The sequence below is a fragment of the Pelophylax lessonae genome, assembly GCF_965119305.1.
Source record: "Pelophylax lessonae genome assembly, chromosome: 8".
Lineage (NCBI taxonomy): Eukaryota > Metazoa > Chordata > Amphibia > Anura > Ranidae > Pelophylax > Pelophylax lessonae.
This window is the reverse complement of record NC_138775.1, coordinates 201,745,584-201,766,023: the sequence shown is the minus strand read 5'-3', so window position 1 is coordinate 201,766,023 and position 20,440 is coordinate 201,745,584. Positions and strand designations below refer to the sequence as shown.

Sequence of the window (20,440 nt, the reverse complement as noted above, 5' to 3'; positions counted from 1 at the left end):
CCTGTTCGTTATCTTTTGGGTCATCTCCCAGTGATTTGCACAGTGGGTGAATTTGTAGATCGCCTGAATGGCCTTTTTCCAGTGTAGGATGGGAAAAGTTTTGCCGAGATCTCTATCCCATTTGAACATATGGGTGGTTTTATGGAATGCAGTGTTATCTAGTAACGCGTCATAATATTGTGAAAGTTTAGGAGTTGGCGATGTGAGAATATCCCACAGCTGTCCGTCAATGGGAAGTGTACGGAGAGGGTATTTTGACAAGAAATGCGTAATGGGGCCTAGGTGAAAATATAGGTGGCTTGGGAGAGTATGCTGTTTGATCAAGTCCGGGACAGAAATGAGAGACCCATCCTTGTAGAAGGGAGTGTATAGAAGTAATATTCCCTCGCATTAACAAGTGTATGGGTAAGTCGGGTATGAAGGAGCTCAGAAGTGTAACTGGTAAGTTTGTAGTACTAAGCACATCTCGCTCGTTTGATGGGCATGGAGAGCGACGCCAAACCCGCAAGGAAGCTTGAATGGTGGGAGAAGAGCCAGAAACGTCCCACTCCCTCCATTTGTCGCTTAAGAGAAATAGTTTAAGATCCGCAACAGGAGCTGTGTCCCTCTCCAAGTCCACCCATATAGGCGGTTCTGACGTCACTAGGGGTTTGGGGTCTTTTTAAACCCCCAGATCCCTCCACAAAGAGTACCTGTCAAGTGATCAAAATAAAAAAAAAAAAATGTTTAAATGTACGCAAATATCGGCCGATACCGATATGCAATGGCCAAAATATCGGTATCGGCAACGAAAAAACGATATCGGTTGATCACTAATACAGATCACACAGAAAAAAAAATGGCAGCAGTTTAACCATTCTTTATTCTAGCCAAAGTTGAGTAAAAGTTTGGGTTCTCCATACTTAGTATCATACACGGTGACAGAGTGGATGTCATTCAGTGTGTACATGTACTGTAAGTTTGTGGTGAAGGACTTGTTCCAGTGTTGTGGCCCCTGGCTAGCCCGGAAATGAGAGAACTTCGAGCTGTGTAGAAGTTTTGATTCACTTCTGGGACGTGTGTGAAAAGTTCCAGCCAGAAGGGGGCGCTGCGGCGAAGGCGGCACTTGGCAGCCCCCTTTCCCTGTGTCGGGTCGTTGTGTACACCCCTGTCCGGGGATCATGTGACGGCCGCAAAGCGTCGTCCGGCGCGACAGCGTGACACGCAAAGGGTGCGACAGGCGCGGCGTACGGGCGGTGAGAGGGGTCTGGCTGGCTGGGGCAGGGTGAGGAGGAGGTGGAGGAGGCGGCGCTGCCATTCCCTGGTTTCCTGTCTCCCTGCTTCCTCTCGGCGTGCCAGCGCTGAGGAGGGCTCCCCGGGCCACAGACTGACTGAGGGGGGAGAAGGGTGAGCGCTTTCCCTCCCCCTATGAGCTCCGAGCATACAACGGCCATGGCGTCCAACACGGACCGGGAGATCATCCTGACCGACTACCAGGTAAGGAGAAGGAGGGGGGCCGGGGCGGGAGCTTCCACTGGGACCTGTTGCCTCTCTCTCCCGGACTGCTGTGTACTCCATGGACTGTCCTCCACACTGTCAGCACTGGAAGTTATACTACTAAGTATTGTAGTCTGCTGAACTACAAGTCCCAGCCTGGCTTCTACATTCATTGCTGGATAAAAGTCAGGGATCTGCTCTTCTTCCCATACATTCCTATTTACTTCTATTGCAATGATCTCCACCAGTAGGAGACCACAGTGCTAGACAGACTTCTCCAGTCTGTGGAACTACAAGTCCCAGCATAGCTTCTACAGAGGGCAGACAGGGCATTGCTGGATAAAAGTCAGATCTTCTCATATGGCTCTTCTTCTATATTCCCATTTACTTATATGGCAGTGATCTCATCCATTAGACCACAGTGCTGGACAGGCATTTCTAGTCTGTGGAACTACAAGTCCCAGCATAGCTACTACAGGGGCCAGACAGGGCATTGCTGGATAAAAGTCCGATCTTCTCCTCCTATGGCTTTTCTTCTTCTTCTACATTCTCATTCACTTATATGGCAGTGATCTCATCCATTAGACCACAGTGCTGGACAGCTGTAGTCTGTGGAACTACAAGTCCCAGCATAGCTGCTACAGGGGCCAGACAGAGCATTTGCTTAATACATCAGAGATCTTCTCCTCCTATGGCTTTTCTTCTACATTCCCATTTACTTATATTTCAGTGACCTCATCCTTTAGACCGCAGTGCTGGACAGGCATTTCTAGTCTGTGGAACTACGAGTCCCAGCATAGCTACTACAGGGGACACGGCATTTTGCTTAATAAATCCGAGATCTTCTCCGCTATGGGTTTTCTTCTTCTACATTCCCATTTACTTCTGTTGCAGTGACCTCCCCCATTAGGAGACCGCAGTGGTGGACAGGCTCCTCTAGCCTGTGGAACTACAAGTCCCAGCATGACATCTAGAGGGGCCAGGTGGGCATTGCTGGATAAAAAGCGGGGATCTGCCCATCTACGACTCTTATTCTTCCTCCCATACATTCTTATTTACTTGTTCTAATGCAGTGACCTCCCCCCATTAGGAGACCACAGTGCTAGACAGGCTTCTCTAGTCTGTGGAACTACAAGTCCCAGCATAGCTTCTACAGAGGGCCGGATAGGGCATTGCTGGATAAAAAGTCAGAGATCTACTCCTCTACGACTCTTATTCTTCCTCCCACACATTCTTCCACCAGCAGGAGACCACAGTGCTGGACAGGGTCCTCTAGTCTGTGGAACTACAAGTCCCAGCATGACATCTACAGAGGGGAGACAGGGCATTCCTGGATAAAAGTCAGAGATCTTCTACATTCCCATTTACTTCTATTTCAGAGACCACCCCCCCCCCCCCCATTAGGAGACCGCAGTGCTGGACAGGCTCCTCTAGTCTGTGGAACTAAAAGTCCCAGCATAGCTTCTACAGGGGTCAAACTGGATAAAAGTCGGAGATCTACTCCTACTTCTTTTATTCTTCCTCCCATACATGTTGCAGTGACCTCCACCATTAGACCACAGTCTAGACAGGCTCCTCTAGTCCGTGAAACTAGAAGTCCCTGCATAGCATGGCAGCAGCTTGCTGTAGACCTCAATAGTGGCTGCTGGAAGAGGCGGCATTCCTGGTTGCAAGTCTAGGAGGGGAAACCTTTTTTATTTTCGCTAATCATAAGCATTTGGAATTATTTTGGTCTATAACAATCTCCTTGTAGCTGGTGACACCACAAGTTACAGCATGACGAGGCAGGAGCCTGCACCATATATTGACAGTATTCCCGTTGCATTCCTGGAATGGGCTCAGAAATGGCTAGTGCTGCCACCACTACCAGCTGGGGACCTCGCAGAGCAGTGCACTCATTCACCAGCATGCCACAGATCAAGTATCATCCAAAGATTTTATTGAAGAAAGATCACAAAGGACCAAGTGCAACATTTCAGAGCTGTGCAGGACCCCTTCCTCAGGCATGTGATGAGGGTCCCGTACCTGACGAAGGGGTCCTGTGCCGCTGCAAAATGTTGCACTTGGTTCTTTGATCTTTCTTCAATAAAAGCTTTGGATGTACCTGATGATGAGTAGTGTGGTGGCAAATATATGCATTGATCCAGGAGCCTGCTGCATCAGACCCATATAGACTGCAGGTGAAGGGGGGGCATTGCTGGTTTAGCCCCGTTCACAGTAGTGCGTTTTCTCATGCAGCTGCTCCTGCGTTGTACAATAATAGAAATCATGTTATTCTCTATGAAGTATGTATGATAATAGAAATCATGTTATTCTCTATGAAGTATGTATGATAATAGAAATCATGTTTTTCTCTATGAAGTATGTATGATAATAGAAATCATGTTATTCTCTATGAAGTATGTATGATAATAGAAATCATGTTATTCTCTATGAAGTATGTATGATAATAGAAATCATGTTATTCTCTATGAAGTATGTATGATAATAGAAATCATGTTATTCTCTATGAAGTATGTATGATAATAGAAATCATGTTATTCTCTATGAAGTATGTATGATAATAGAAATCATGTTATTCTCTATGAAGTATGTTTGATAATAGAAATCATGTTGTTCTCTATGAAGTATGTTCACGTCAGTGCAGTGCGTTTTTTATAATTTTTTTAAAAGGTGCAGGTGCTACTTTGGTGCAACTGCCACATGCTTTTGGTCCCAAAGATTTTGATGGAAACGTACCTAAAACACTTGTACTTTTAGTACGTTTTTGTCAGCTTTGTGTATAACCTAGACTGCTTCTCCCAAAAAAAAACATTAAAAATGCTCAGTGCACCACATAAACGCACTAACAGCACAGTGTGCTGCCCCAGTGTGAACCAAGGCTTTTAGTCAGAAATGGCGTCGCATTGTTTTCTTTAGAGTCCACCCATAATGTATACATTTTAGGTTATGCATGCTGAATGCACAGTTGTCAGACTCTGGCACTGAGATCCCCCCCCCCTAACTGACAGAAATAGGATGGGGGGCTGCATAATGTATACCATGGAAGACCATGGGGCTATAGAGACTGTGGAACTACTGGTCCCAGCATGACTGGGAAGGAGCTTACAGTAGATTTCAATGGAGGCTGCAGGTGGAGAGGGCATTGCTTGGTTAAAGATGAAAAATAGAGTTAGCTTGTTTTTTTTACCTCTTTGGTTCACCCATTTAACTAGAATTTCATTGAAGTGTAACATGCTGAATACCCTGCTGTCAGACTCCAGCATTAAGATCTCTTCAGGTGACACTGACCTCTATAGAAATAGGTTGGGGGACTCTGTACTATATACACTGTGAGACCATAGTGCTATATGGGACAGTCTTCTTTAGTCTGTGGAAATAAAAGTCCCAGAATGACTGGGCTGGAGCTGGCACGTGGAGATGGCATTGCTCAATAAAAGTCCAGAATGGGGTGGCATATTTTATTTTTTTTTTTCTCTTGTTTGCTTATTCAATTATATTGGGAGTGCACAACACTGGATACCTGACTGTCAGGATCCTGCACCAAGATCCCCCACTGATCTGTACTGAGATAGTCTGGGGAGCCCATCCTATGAAATAGAACAATGCCATTAAGATGGACAGAGATAGTCTGGGGGCTGTCTACTGGATACACTGGGAGACAATCCTGTGAAATTGGACAGTCCTGTATTTGACTTCTTTTAAGGCTGTAGGGAGAGTAGGTATTGCTGGTTAATATTCAGGGATGGGGCTGTTTGTTTGTTTTTTTTTTTACTGCCAGACTCCTAATGAGCATAGGCTTTTAAGTCTATGTAACTACATATCTCCGCATGACAGGGCAGCTGCCAGAAGTCCAGAACAGAGTTGCATAGTTTTTATTTCCTAGCAGTGAATTTTATATTGGTCTATAACATGTTGAATATCCAACTGACATCTCCCCAGCTGTCAAGAAACCTGTATAGAAATAGGCTGGGGAGCCGTGGAGACCACGCTGGGAGACCTCAGTGCAAAGTAGGACAGTGAGGCTAACCTATACAAAGCTGTGTAACATTTACACTGGGAGACCATAGCATTAAATAGGACAATCTGTGTAGCCTGTGAAACCACAAGCCTTAGCTTGCACCAGGAATAGACTGCAGGTAGAGGGGGGAAATGCTGGTTTAAGGTCAGAAATAGGGTTGTATTCATCAGTCCACCCATTATATTACCGTATTTTCCGGCGTATAAGACGACCCCCCCTAATTTTCATCTACCAGTAATACTTATACTTAGGTTACCTTGGAGATATTATACTCGGCGTATAAGACGACCCCCCATTTTTGGGCAATTTGTTTGAGGTTCAAAAGTAGTCTTATACGCCAGAAAATACAGTAGTTATATTGGACTACAACATGCTAAGTACCCAGCTGTCGGATGCCAGTAGTGATCTCTCTGCAGCTGACACTAACCTATACAGAAAAGATCTGTACCATATTTACTGAAAGGGCCATCATGCTAAATACAACCAGTGCCATTGACATACAGGGAAATGGGCTATTGGGCTGTACTATATACCCTTGGAGACCATGGAGCTATGTATTAGATACACTGGAAGACCATTGTGTTATCTACTATATAAACTGTAATATATTTAATGGGAGACCATGGTGCTAAATAGGACAACCCTTTTATAATCTGTGGCACTGCAAGTCCCAGCATTATAGGTATGATTTTATTTATTTTTTCTCTCATAAAAATAAGTTCAGAAACGTGGAGGTAGAGAGAGAGAGGCTGCAGCAGGTGGGTAGTGCTAGCGCTTCCTTGCAGAGGTCTCTTCTGGAATGCCTGAGAGCTAAAAGAAGCCAATGAGTCACCCAATTCAGTCACCAGCATTTACCAAAAACCGGAATGCCTGTTTTGTGTGGACTGACTATTTGTAAAACATGCACTGAAGTTCAGAATGTTCTCATGAATTTTTGCATAGCTAATGGGTTTCAAGTATTTTTTTATTTTTTGTCATTGCAAGTTAAAGAAAATGAAGTAATGGGGGAGTAGTATTTTAAGGAGTAAAGCTGCTCACATGCATGCAGATTGGAAGGTCTCTTTGTTGGGCTTTCTGATCTACGATAAATATGGGCATTACCAATGTCAGACAAGTCTAATGAGGTACACTGGCAAGTGCTTACCATTGTTATCTTACATGGAAGGCCACATATGTGTTGATGCAAGCTGCGACATGTTGCACTTTCCTTTCCTTTCTTTTTCTGAGCAATAGCCAAATGAGGGACTATCAGAATGCAGCCCGTGCGTACACAAATTTTAGAGTATATAAAGAGGTACTCCTGTCCCATGCAGGGATGTGTGTATGAACCAAGTCGTGTTAGAAGAGGACTGGCAATCTACTGGGTACACCTTGCAACCTGCATAAAGGCTTGTGTGCAGTGGTAATGTTCATGTCAAATTCTGATTGTTTTATGCTGGCCATACACTATGCAAAAAATCGTCAAATTCAGTAATTTGGACAGTTTCGTTTTTCGGCACAAATCGGTAATTGAAAACACAAAACAAGTTTGGAAATGTTCTGCCGAACAAAATTTAAATTAAAAGGTTAAGGCCTTTCACACTGCCGCTCTGGTTTTTTGCTCCGCTGCGGGACTTTTTTTTTTTTTTCACGAAGCGGATGACGCTTGTGTCATCCGCTCCGTATGTCCGCATATCATCCCATCGGTTTGCAGATGATATGCGGACATAATGTAAGTCTATGGACATTGCGGATGACACCGCTGACATCTGATTTTGCTTCCTTTCCGTTTTTTGAATGGAGGAAAAATAGGGTTCTGTTCCGTTCCAAAAAACGAAATAGAACTGAAAGGAAGAAAATCGGGTGTCAGCGGATGGTATTCCGCTGACATCCGCAATGCCATTGACTTACATTATGTCCGTAACTTACATTATGTCAAAAAAATAGGATGATTTGCGGACACACGGAGCGCCCGTGTGAAAGGGCCCTAATTCTATTTCTTGTCCAAACTGTTTGCACTAGATAGATGTGAAAAAACAAACAAAAAAATGATTAGTTTATGACCACTGAACGATTTATCGGTCATTACATGATGGCACAATCGTTTGCTCTCACGGCCAAGTGTTTGTTTTTTTTTGCATATTGAGCTTATGAATGATTTTTCGTATAGTGTATGGCCAGCAATAGTCAGTCTTTTGACAAATGCTTTTAGTTGACTAAAATATTATTATTTTGTCAATGAAGTTAACAATGCTTGTGTGTCCTGGATCCTCACTGCTCTGCTCTGCTTATCGGGAAAGGAGAAATAGTTTCCTAAACTTGTGACCACGTTAAATCTCTGCTGAACCCCATATGATTGGTCTGTGAATGTTTGGATGCATTGATATACATCTGTTTTATAGATGAACGATAGACCCATGTCTGAAATACCCATTCAAGGTGAATGTGAGCGCCAGATAACATAGAATCTATTGCCTTTTCTGAATTATTGGTATTCTCTTTCTTATGTACTGCTTACAAGCTACACATTCCTGCTCTTCAGACAAGAATAACAGCAACTTATCACAGTGTGTGTAGGAACTGCATTCCCTAACCGTTATTGAAGACATTATCTTAATCTACCTTTTTGTTCTTCATAGATTAATAGTCCTGCAACTATAGAGTTGGTAGTGTAGTTGGTTCCATAACAAAGTATACTACATTAGGCTGCATTTCTTTTGTATTATACATTTATGGCTTAATTAATAGCTTTCTTCACTGTTTGTTTTTTTTTTATTTTTTTTTTATTGGGTGCCCGTGGCATGAATTTTATGTATTGCTATCAGTTTAGGAGAGGTTTATATCTTTAATTTATTAAATGTCACTGGAAGTTGATCTTGTGTATTTGTCTGATTTCTTAGTAACCTTGTTTGTGTACCTGATATCTGTGTAGGTTCAAGTTTCTTAACGCCCCAGGAAGCTTTTTATAAAAAGCCTTCACAGATTGCCTCCTGTATGTCTGAACTCTTCCATCTTTTCAATGTTTCTTTCGGTTGCTCTCTGTCTTCTGGTAATTGATAATCTGCTCTGAAAAGGAAGCAAATCGTCAGACCAAATGCAATTAAAGGATGAGATTAAACTGGTTGTGATGTGCTGCCTGACACCTGTATAATCTTCACTCGCCTCCTTTAGTCTAGATCTTTTGCGTGATTTTAAAATGAATACGCTGATGACATAGCTGACGATTTTGGTTTTCCACATTTTAAATTTTTTTGCTTTTTGGATCTTTAAAAACAGTAGACGATGCATTATCCATTGCTATAGTTAACTGAAGCAACATGACCATTTAGCACTGATTATGCTGACCGTGAATTTAGTTCATACCATATAAGTCCTTGCTTCAGACAAATGAGTGGCTGTCTATAGCAATCTTGCAGATCGATGGTACAAAGACATCTCTGTACTGTATATCTTTGTTGCAATTAGAGTGAATGTCATTTTGGCATTGAAATACTTGGAGTGGTTCTGTTCAGATAACAGGCCGTATAAAACCCTCCAGCTTTCATGGCGACCTCCACTGTTTCTTTTGTATTGTTTTATCTTTTTCCTGTATACCTAATATGATCCTCAGTTAAGCCTTGTACGCACTGTAGTTTTTTTTTTTTTTTTTTTTTATCAACCCAGCAGGGCTGAAAAAAAAAAACCGGGAAGTGCCAAAGTAGCCGCTGTACTAACTATCCAATGTTATTTCAGTGATCTCTCCTGCTGTTCTATTGTGTTCTGACAGGGGGGCGGCGCTCTGGTCAGTGCTCTTAGCCATTGGCTAAGATCACCGATTGGGAGCCTATCGGCAGACCTTTTTTCAGTCATGTCCCTTCGACAGAAGCCAGCCAAATGGTCAGCTTCTGTCGGACCGAATGCAGTATACTCGGGCCGAATGTCAGCTGGTTTCTATTAGAGGTGCCTTGAATGAAAATTTTGGTGCCGAAATGCAGGATGCACTTGGCCGGAAACAGAAAATGACAGTTTAAAAAAAAATATATATATATAATTTTTTTATATAGAATTGTATTATAGTTGACTTAATTCATATCATGAATTTAAATTAATATGAATTTCTTATCGGTCATTGTTGGCACCTTTTTTTTTTTTTTTTTTTTTTTTTTTTTTTTTTTTTTTTTTTTTGCGCAAGAAAAGTTCAAGAAAAATGTATCTTTTTTTTAAATTCTATGTCTTCACACTGGTCCATTGCACTTCCGTTGTGGTGTTAATAATCCTGCTTGTTGCACTTCTGGATTGGAAACGCAGCAAAAATGCATCATTAACGCTCCCGTGTTATGTATTTGATGTCACATGACCTATGGAAAACAAACCATAAGCAAAGTAAAATGGGCGCAAAATTGCGGTAAAAGCATGTTGAATTCACAGTAAAATCGCGTTAAAAAAAAAAAAATGTGCGTTTATGCTGTACTTCTTTTTTTTTTTTTTTTTTTTTTTTCTCCTTTCTATTGGGAAAAATTTTGATTTATTCATAGTTTCCATTGAACTGGCCGATGCCTCCTGACATTTCGGCCCCTGTGTACTAGGCTTTAGGCCCCTTTCACACATAGGTCCGTTTGTCCGTTTTTTCATCCATCCGTTGACGGATGAAAAATGGACATCAATGCATCTCTATGTAAAAACGTATGACAACGGATGATCATCCGTTTTCATCCGCTTTCGTCCGAAACGGGACGAAAAACGGATGTAAACAAACAAATGGTCCATTTTTCATCCGTTTTTTTTTTTTTTTGTATTGGTAGTGGATGTAAAAAGAAAATGGATGAAAAACAGATATATTTTGACGTAACTGAACGGACCATATGTGTGAAAGGGGCCTTAGGGTCCTTTCATATGGTCCGCCTCCGTAGGCGGATCCGTGCTGCTCAGCGGGGGATCGATACACTGATCCCCGCTGAGCAGGAAGGTGACAGCCCCCTCTCCGCTCTGTGAGTGTAGCGAGGTGTCAGAGCCCCATGAATCTCTATGGGGAAATCGGATAAGAGCGGACCACCTGTCCGCTCTCATCCTATCCAATCCGCTGGACAGATGGAAAATAGGGTTTCCATCCGAATTTCACGGACAGGATCGGATGCAGATGGCAGTGGTTGTCAGCGCACATGTCTCCGCTGGCATCCGCTGCCCCAAAGGGATGCATGGGGGATCTGATCAGATCTGCTTAAAAAAAACTCACAGGCGGATCTGATCGGAGCGGTCGTGTGAAAGGACCCTGAGACTTTTTTTGAGGGGGAATATGGAAGGTGTTAAGTAGACACTGTTAGATCTTGTGAAGAGGGATAAGTGTGTGTTGTTGTTGTTGTTGTTGGTTTCCCCCCCCCCCCCCCCCAAGAAGGCAGTATTTTCATTGTGCAGCATTATAAGTGCATCTGAAAATAGCAGGAGGAAAGTATTTTTTTACTGAAAAAGCAGTGATAAAGTAGTGATTGCTTTGAACAGGCTTGATTGGGTATAAAAAAAAAAAAAAAAAAATGTAAAAATTTTTTTGAGCTTGCTTGTTGGTCGCCATTAATTTTAAAGGAAAAGGCTCTGCTTGTGGGCCTAAAGTCTAGACATCCTTTATCACATGACTATTAGAAGTAGTGCAAGTATTCCAGACCTGTAGATTAGAGATAAGCAGGGAAAGATCACTGCAGGACTGCTTTGTAGGTCCAATTAACTTTTTTTGATGGAGAGTGATGCTGAAGCATTATGGGTGTGCATACTGTAAAGTTATTTATTGGAGTTTGTTATAGGCCACCCAGTGTTAATGAAAAGGTGGAGACTCAGCTCCTTGCATAGATAAAAAAGGGCTGGGACCGTGATAACAATGGGGGAGGGGGCTTTAACTGCTTCCCGCCTGGCCTATAGATGAATGACGGTCGGCCAGGAGTGCTGCCATTCTTGGTGGACGTTATCTTTTACCAGATGACAAATCCGTGTACTGGCCTACTGCTGGTACCATGTGATCATTTTGACCATCACAGCAAGTGACATGGCAACTGTACATAATGAATGGCTTCCATTCATTATGTACAATTGTGTTGATCTCTGATCACACGGAACAGACCGGGCCAATCACAGTACCTTTCCAAAAAGGGGTCATTTGTGGGATATTTGTACTGTCCTGGCATTTTTGGGCCTCAAGAAGTGTGTGTGTGTGTGTGTGTGTGTGTGTGTGTATGTGTGTATGTGTATATATGTGTGTGTGTGTATGTGTGTGTGTGTATATATATATATATATATATATATATATATATATATATATATATATATATATATATATATATATATATTCTCACAAAGTACACCCCTCACATTTTTGTAAATATTTTTGTCATGCGACAACACTGAAGAAATGGCACTTTGCTACAATGTAAAGTAGTGAGTGTACAGCTTGTGTAACAGTGTACACAAAATAACTGTACACTGCTGTCCCCTCAAAATAACTCAACACACAGCCATTAATGTCTAAACTGCTGGCAACAAAAGTGAGTACACCCCTGAGTGCAAATGTCCAAATTGGGCCCAAGTGTCAATATTTTGTGTAGCCACCATTATTTTCTAGCACTGCCTTAACCCCGTTAAACCTCTGTATAGTCTTAGCCACCGTGCTGCAGCTCAGTTTCAGGGTCTTGGCAATCTTCTTGTAGCCTAGGCCATCTTTATGTAGAGCAGCAATTCTTTTTTTTTTTTTTTTTTTTTTTCAGATCCTCTGAGTTCTTTGCCATGAGGTGCCATGTTGAACTTCCAGTGACCAGTATGAGAGAGTGAGAGCGAAAACGCCAAATTTAATACACCTGCTCCCCATGCACACCTGAGACCTTGAAACACGAACGAGTCCCATGACATCGGGGAGGGAAAATGGCTAATTGGGCCCAATTTGAACACTTTCACCTAAGGGTGTGTACTCCCTTTTTGTTGCCAGCAGCTTAGACATTATTGGTTGTGAGTTATTTTGAGGGGACAGCAAATTTACACTGTTATACAAGCTGTACACTCACTACTTTACATTGTAGCAAAGTGCCATTTTTTTCATTGTTGTGACAAAGATATAATATTTACAAAAAATGTGAGGGGGTGTACTCACTTTTTTGAGATACCGTATATCTTTTTTTTTTTTTTTTTTTTTAAGCAGAGACCCTTGGAGAATCAAATGGAGATCATTGAAATACTTTGTAAGACCGCCGTGCAAATAGGGTGTTTACAAATGCAGTTTTTTTTTTTTTTTGAATAAAAAAAAATAAAACACTAAAAGTAGCCCAATTTTTTTCTATAATGTGAGAGAGAATGTTACACCGAGTGAATAGATACCTGATGTTATGCTTCAAAATTGCGCTGGCTCATGGAATGGCGACAAACTTTGGTACTTAAAAAATCTCCATAGGCTATGTTTCAAAAATTTCTACAGGTTTACAGGTTAGTTACAGAGGAGGTCTAGAGCTAAAATGATTGCTCTTATGATCGCGGTTAAACCTCACGTGTGGTCAAATCTATATTTGACGCCAAAGTACCAATGTAAAACTGTGGTGGGCAGTCCATAAATAGTTAAAAACTGAACAAGAGATGGGAATGCAAATCGGCTGTATGCGTGCATACTGTAAAATATATTGCCATGGCCAATAAGTTTTAAAAGACTAACGTTAAAGCTTATGTGGCTCACGTCCAAGGTTAAAACAACTATAAATAAGAAAAGAGCATTTAAAACAAAATCAAAATGAAGGAACACCATAAACCTTTTAAGTTTCAAATATAACAGAATATGTTAAAAGGTAATCAAAGCTGCAAAATAGATAATGAAAGACAGGTTGCACAAGAGTAGGACAAACCCCCAAAAATTCTTCAAATGTATTACCAGTAAAAAGGTCAGGTCTGAGCATGTAGGCCCTAGATAATTTTGAGTTGGTTACTGGGAACATAGAGAAGGCAATTTTATTAAATACCTTCTCCGGCTCTGTATATACAAAATGGGGAAGCTGAAGTTCTTTATGGGGGATGGTATTGACAAGGTCCTGAGACATTTAGACAAAATAAAGGTTATTTTAAGCACCTGGACCAGATGGCATACACCCAAGGGTGTAAAGCCGGCATCCTCAAACTACGGCCCTCCAGCTGTTACAGAACTACACATCCCATGAAGCATTGCAAAACTCTTGACATTCACAGACACGACTAGGTATGATGGGAATTGTAGTTCCTGAACACCTGGAGGGCCATAGTTTGAAGACCCCTGGTGTAAAGCAAGCAAAATACTTTTTTGTATTGAGGTATACACTCCAGAGGGAATCGTTTTTCCCCCGTCATCATTAGTAATACCTCATCTAGAATATGCAGTATAGTTTTGGGCACCAGTTTACATAATCAATATTGGAGAATTGGAGACAGTGCAGAGGAGGAGCTTGGCTATGAGGAAAGATTAGCTGACTTGAGTTTTTATTCTTTCGTGAAAAATCTTGAGGATATGATCCAACATGTTTAAATATTACAGTGATCTATATAGTGAACTTGGTCATGACGGTTCAAATCTCAGGAACCAGCCGAGATTCTAACCATGTATGTGTAGGCTGAATGTACCAAGTTGACCGATTGATCGACTTGGGTACAACCAGCCTGCCGTATTCTGCATGCGAATATCGCTTGCAGCTAGTATAGCTGCTAGCTATAACCAGTCTTCTCCTGGTGGGGATGGCTTCCTCTGTCCCGCCAGGAGAATACAATAACTCGGCAGGAGGAATTCCCCCTGTCATTTCTGACTCTTGATGGGAGAATTGAGGTTGCAGGAAAGAATTTTGCTCCGTGTATAGGCTGCTTTATTCACTTGCAGATCATTACGGGAGTACAAGGGAGCAGTCTACATCTGAAGGGAAAGATGTAACCGTCACATTAAGGAAAGGCTTCTTCACAGGACGCACTGAGACAATGTGGAATAGACTCCCTCAAGAACTAGTTCTGGCCCGCTTAGTAGATTGTTTTTAAAAAGAGCTGGATGCATTACTAAATGCACAAAATAAAACTGGATACTAATATTTAGAGGAAATAACGCCAGGGGTTCTTGATCCAGGGAATATCCAATTGCCAAAGTATAGTCCAATTCTCCTGCGCTCAAGTGCAGTATAATGGAAGAAAGAGGAATGTTTCCAACAGGCTTGGACGGGTATGACTAAAGGTCTTGCTGCCACCTCAGGACCAAGGGTATCCAATACAAACTGGAAGAAAATGGGGAAAAAAAAGAGGGGCGTGCCGACCTAGTGCCTTACTACTAAAAACATTTATTAAAATAGTAAAACGTATAAAATATACTACCAAAAGAGGTGTGAATAATAATACACACATCAACCTAAGCAATAAGAAATCTCCAAGGTAGCCAGGACATTGCGTGATGCTGGATGGCATGCAGTGAGCGCATGGAGCTGCTGTGGTTGGGCTGACGTGTTACGAGGGCGAGCCCCCTTCCTCAGGTTTCTTATGTCGATGTGTGTATTATTTACAATATATTTTATACGTTTTACTAGGGCTGGGCGATATGGCTGAAAACTGTATCACGATATCAGTGTTTCATATCGGTCGATATCGATAATTATCGATATTTTTTATTACCCATTTAAAATAAGGACCCTAGGGTGAGAATGCAGGGCGGCGGGCATGGTACAGGAGAATGCAGGGTGACTGGCATGGTGTAGGAGAATGCAGGGTACTGGCATGGTGCAGGAGAATGCAGGGTACTGGCATGGTGCAGGAGAATGCAGGGTACTGGCATGGCACAAGAGGATCCGGGGTTGTGGGCATACTACAGGAGATGCAGTGCTGTGGGCATGGTACAGGTAGACATGTATGTGACGGGCGGCGCCATTTTTAAAGCTTAAACCCGTCGGAGCGGACTTTTCGTTTTATCGTTCAATTTTGTTTATTGCTATCGATGACGAGACTATCGCGATACATATCGGTATCGTTTTATCGCCCAGCCCTACGTTTTACTATTTTGTTTTTAGTGGTAATGCACTAGTTCGGTGCGCCCCCTCCTTTTTCATTTTCTTCCAATATCCGATTGCCTCCTGGGTAATGTGACTATGTAATGAGCAACTATGGCTTCCCAAAAGTCCAAACTTCACATAGAAACCAGATTTGTAATCGCACACATATTGATAAATGTGTATCAAAAAGGTGAACTGTGCCACAGAAGCCTTTCTAGAGGCTGTCATTTCCTGACTTGAGCTACCTGAATGTATTTGGGCAAGGGATTTAATCTATTCAAGTTTCTCTACAAGTGACATCACTGCGCCAAAGCTAAAATATGGCCTGTAGGTATAGCTGCTTCCATGAAGGGCTGCTGATATGGGGCATTTTTGCTCTGGGTATTTGTGCCAAATTCCTATTAAAGCAGAACTATGCTTTATCTAAGCACCACAAACGCTGTTTCGGTTATTTTAATATTTAAATTGAACTCATCCATCCATCCATGTCCCCATGCTTTTATGTTGCTGAGAAATCACTTAGAAAACGCCTCCCTAGCATTCTCGGCCATGGCCATCTTGAAGAAAGGGCAGATTCATGTAGCAGGTAGCATGATTCAGGCATGCAGGCAGGAGGGTGCGCTTAGCTAAGAAAACGCCTCCATTCCTCCTGAAGACTTCTGGGATGTATAACCTTTGGCTAGGCATGGAAACTAAGAAGTAACTAAAGACAAAAAAATAAAATTAAAACAAATTACGGATATACTTTCCTATCTGACTAATGCTAGCAGCATAAGTATTCAAAATAGTCAATGTTGATTGAAAAAGTAAAGTTGCACTTAAGGCCTCTTTCACACGGTCCCTTGCTCCATGGGGGATCTCTCCACTGATCCCCCGCTGAGCAGGTTGATGACGGGTCCGTGTCCACTCAGCTATGCAAAGCTGACTTGGACACAGCCCTGCTCTCCTGTATGGGGCAATCAGATGGAAACGGACTGCATGTCCCTTTCCATCTGACCTGCCAGACAGATAGGAAAAAAGGGGCACCATCCATCTGTTTTTGGTGGACGGAATCGGATGGCTGCAGGTGTCGGTGGAGATGTGTTCACTGACATTTTCCGCTCTATAGAGGACAATGCAGGGTCCAATCAGGTTGTGGCTGGAAAAACTGACAGGCGGACCTGATTAGACAGCCTGTGTGACAGGGGTCTTAAAGCGGAGTTCCACCCTGGATTTTTTTTTTTTTTTTTAATACCCCCGGGACAGTCAGGGCTAGTACATTCCACAATGGCTAGCCTCTGATCTGTCCTGGGTTGCACTTACCTGTTAGGACAAATACCTTGCAAACGTCTTGTCCAGCCCTGCCATCTCAGATGTGGGCAGCTTAAAGCCAGCGAGATCCCCTTCGGCGTCTTCTTCCGCCTTCTTTGGTCCCACGATGCTCTGCGCCGGCCCCGACGTCACTTCCGGGTCGCGCGCGTTATCCCTCTACAGCTTCTGGGCATGCCCAGAAGCTGTTTAGAAGGGGATGACGCGCGCGACCCGGAACTGACGTCGGGGCCGGTGCAGGCGCAATGATTCCTGGGAGCTGTGACGTTCAGCTCCCAGGAATCATTGCAGAGCCAGGAAGTGACGATGGGCCGCGGCCGAGGAAGAAGGAAGTAAGGTAAGTATTTTTTCTTCGCTACGAGGTAAGTAAAAAAAAAAAAAAAATATGCGATTATACATTTCTTTTTCAGGTGACCCGGAGCGAGAAGATGGAGGTAAGTATAAAAATAGGGTGGAACTCCACTTTAAAGTTCATCCCTGGTGTGGTATTTTTGGCCAGGGTGAGGTAACCTCCTGCACACGTTAGTGAGATTGCATTCTTAAAGGCATATCAAGAATGAACACTGAGCTACACATGCACATTTACGGGGCTTACGAAAGGGCAAGTGAGAATGTTTGCTTTTAATTTTTTTTTCTTATCATAGAAGAATTTTCTTTTGATGAAAAGCCTACCCACTCAGAAATTTTGATTTAAAAAATTAACTCAAAGTAGAAGAGTGCCCGTTGCACTGTGTATGCCCAGCATGTTGTAGTTCTAGTGAAGACAGACTAGTGCCAGTAAATCTCACTCCTGGAGCTCTGCAGATGTGTAAAGACTGTAATACATTTTTAAAGTGGAATTAAACCCTCCTATCCTTTGGCAGGTGAGGACAGCGCTCCATCTTAGCCTTTTTACATGTGTAGTGGCCATGGTGCTGCACATAAAATATGCTTTGATTTTTAGCCTTTTGAGGGCTTGAAAGTTTTGGGTTGCGAGAGGACATGAGCACACTGGCAACTGTAACCGTTTTTTTGCCAGAGGCATGTCTTCAATGTAGCATGCAATATGCATGCCCTAATAGGTAGACATGCTGCAGAAAACTATATTGGTATTTTTGAGGATTTCTTAAAATTTATTGGATGTTTCAAATGTTACTTTTTTCTTTTGGGAAACCTGTTAAATGGGTGAGTTTAAGAGCCGGTTCACACTGAGGCGATCCGACTTCGGGGGGCGACCTGTGAAGTCGCGTGCACCGCGACTTGCAGGGACTTCACATAATGGAAGTCTATGCAAGTCGCTCCCAGGTCGCCCCAAAGTAGTACAGGATCCTTTTTCTAAGTCGGAGCGACTTGTGTCGCTCCTATTAGAACGGGTCCTGTACTACTCAATGGACTGCGACTTTTCAGGCTGACCAGTCGCCTGACAAGTCGCGCTAGTCTGAATGGGCTCTAAAGGATAAGTTCACCTTTATTATAAAAAATGGATGCACAGATATTTGCAGGGTAAAAAAAAACATTTTTTTTCCTTTCTTTATAGGACCCTGCAGTGCATTTCACCTACGATCAGTCGTTTGCAGGTGCAATGCCAGGCTCCTGCAGGCATTGCCTGCAGCTTGGTGCCCGTACATCTGTAGGAAGTGTGAGTGAACTACGGTGGCACTGATCAGTACACTCGCAGTCCATTGAAACTACAATTGTCTGTTTGCTGTAGTGGCAGAAGAGACGTGCAGTTTATTCAGTCCCAGATCCCTGTGAGTGAATGATGTAGTTGTGTGGCCAAAGCCCTGCACAGCCGCACCAATTTTAAAATGTGAGAGCGACTGCAGGGGAAAGGAACCCCCACCCATTGTCAAACAGAAGTGGGACGGAAGGGGGTCTGCTTGAACATGTTACGCCCTTAATATGGGTGGTTCATACATATTCGTCAGCACACCGAGGAGGGCAGTCCGAAGAAACTTTATTGCAAAAGGATCACATCAGGATAGGTGCAATGTTTCGGAGTCACACAGGACCCCTTCTTCAGGCATGTGATGTCATACCATGCCTGACGAAGGGGTCCTGCGTGACGAGAAGAGAAAAAGACAATAGTATAAAAAGTTTCTTCGGACTGCTGTGTAAGATCCTTGTTGTGCTGGGGGATGTGTATGTATCTGTGATGGATCCAGTGTCCAGCTGGTGATCGCTGCAGCACCCACAACTGATGTGCGATGGGAATATGAACTATTCTTAATATGGGTGGAACATGTTCAAAAGGTGAACCTATCCTTATAATTGTTTTATATTTGCCTAAATGCGCAGAATGCTGAATTTGTTAATTTTTTCCCGTTTTAAAATATGGAAAAACGAACCCATACTTCTCAAATTCTCAAATTGCCAATAATACATCTTTGTACATTCCGCTTACTGGCCATGACCTGGGATTTGTAAGGCCTCTCAGAATCCATCATGTGTAATTTTCCCAGAATATTTACATTTTTATTCCCCCCTTAACTTGGTAAAGAGCATTTCCTGTTTATGACAAACCCAATTTATGATTTCCTCAGTGTCTGCTTGTCAATCTTGGTCAGTTTTTCAAGTTAGCCTGCGTATTTATTAACGAGATTAGTGCGAGAGAAGGGGATGCTAGTATCTTAAGCTTTCTGATTTGCCAGACTAGTATTTGTAAAACTCTTCTCTTCCAGTGTATTCAAACTGCTTTAGGAGATTTGTAGAGCAGGTTTTGTTTCATTTTAGTCTGGTTGCAGTTGCTGCAAAATAAGATTTAGCATAAGTTATCCACAGTGTTGTATAGAGGTTTGAAGATGCTTGTGTTTATATGAATGCGACCTTCAGTTCTGTGGTTGGTATCTTTCATTGTTGTGGCTGCTTAGGTGGTATTTTCTTTTTTTAACTTTATGGAATATGTATCACTCTTTATGTATTTATAAACCTGTTTGGCCTGACTGCTGGTTCACACTGATCGGACTTGTTCGCCTGACAAGTAGCTTCCAATGCTGTGCAATGGAACCGTTCTAATCAGAGCGACTCAAGGTTCCTGCACTATTTTCTGGCAAAGTCGCAGCGACTTGCATTGACTTCTATTATGAGAGGTCGTTGCAAGCAACGCTTAAGTCGTTCTGCGCGGGCGACTTCGAGTCTGATTACTGTGAACCGACTCTGAAGGTTTTATTTACTTTATCACACGCCTTCTTAACACATGCCCCCCCCCCCCCCCCCCTTCTTCCTTTAAAATTTGGTTTCTAGGATTGTTCATGTATTGTACAAAGCTTGCAGACACACCTTTGAAATTGGCACATGTATATGGGGGGGAGCCTTTCCTCCCGACTGTCCTTTTTAAAAGCTTATGTTTGCCTGTAGAAAAAAGCGCATCCTATCCATAACTTTTGATTGTTTTTGCCGAATGAACACACAGATCCTGAGTGAAATGACAATAATGAAGTACAACAGAACTTGTATATCTTAACTAAACTGTACTATGATAAAAAAAAATGGGTCAGCGACAATAGTAGTGAATCTCTCTATGAGGAGTGTTTTGAATGTCACAGTATGGGCACTGAGGAGTAAAGATGAATTTCTAACCACATCTTTTGTTCTGTGCAGTTCTCCTGATTTTGTGAAACCTTTCAGCTGGTATCTGGCAATCCATGTTATCAAATTTTTATACTTGTGACCCATTCCCCCCCCCCCCCCC

The 20,440-nt window shown here is 42.6% G+C and overlaps 1 protein-coding gene across 1 annotated transcript in view; it reads left to right on the top strand.

Annotated features, from left to right (window-relative positions):
• The first annotated feature begins 1,222 nt into the window (after positions 1-1,222).
• The window catches only part of PKN2 (protein kinase N2), a 254,573-nt gene continuing 235,355 nt past the window's right edge, over positions 1,223-20,440 (top strand). The window contains exon 1 of the mRNA XM_082266674.1: positions 1,223-1,476. Within this exon, the coding sequence (XP_082122800.1) occupies positions 1,408-1,476 (69 nt within the window). The 5' untranslated portion in view covers positions 1,223-1,407. The remainder of the gene's footprint in view (positions 1,477-20,440) is intronic.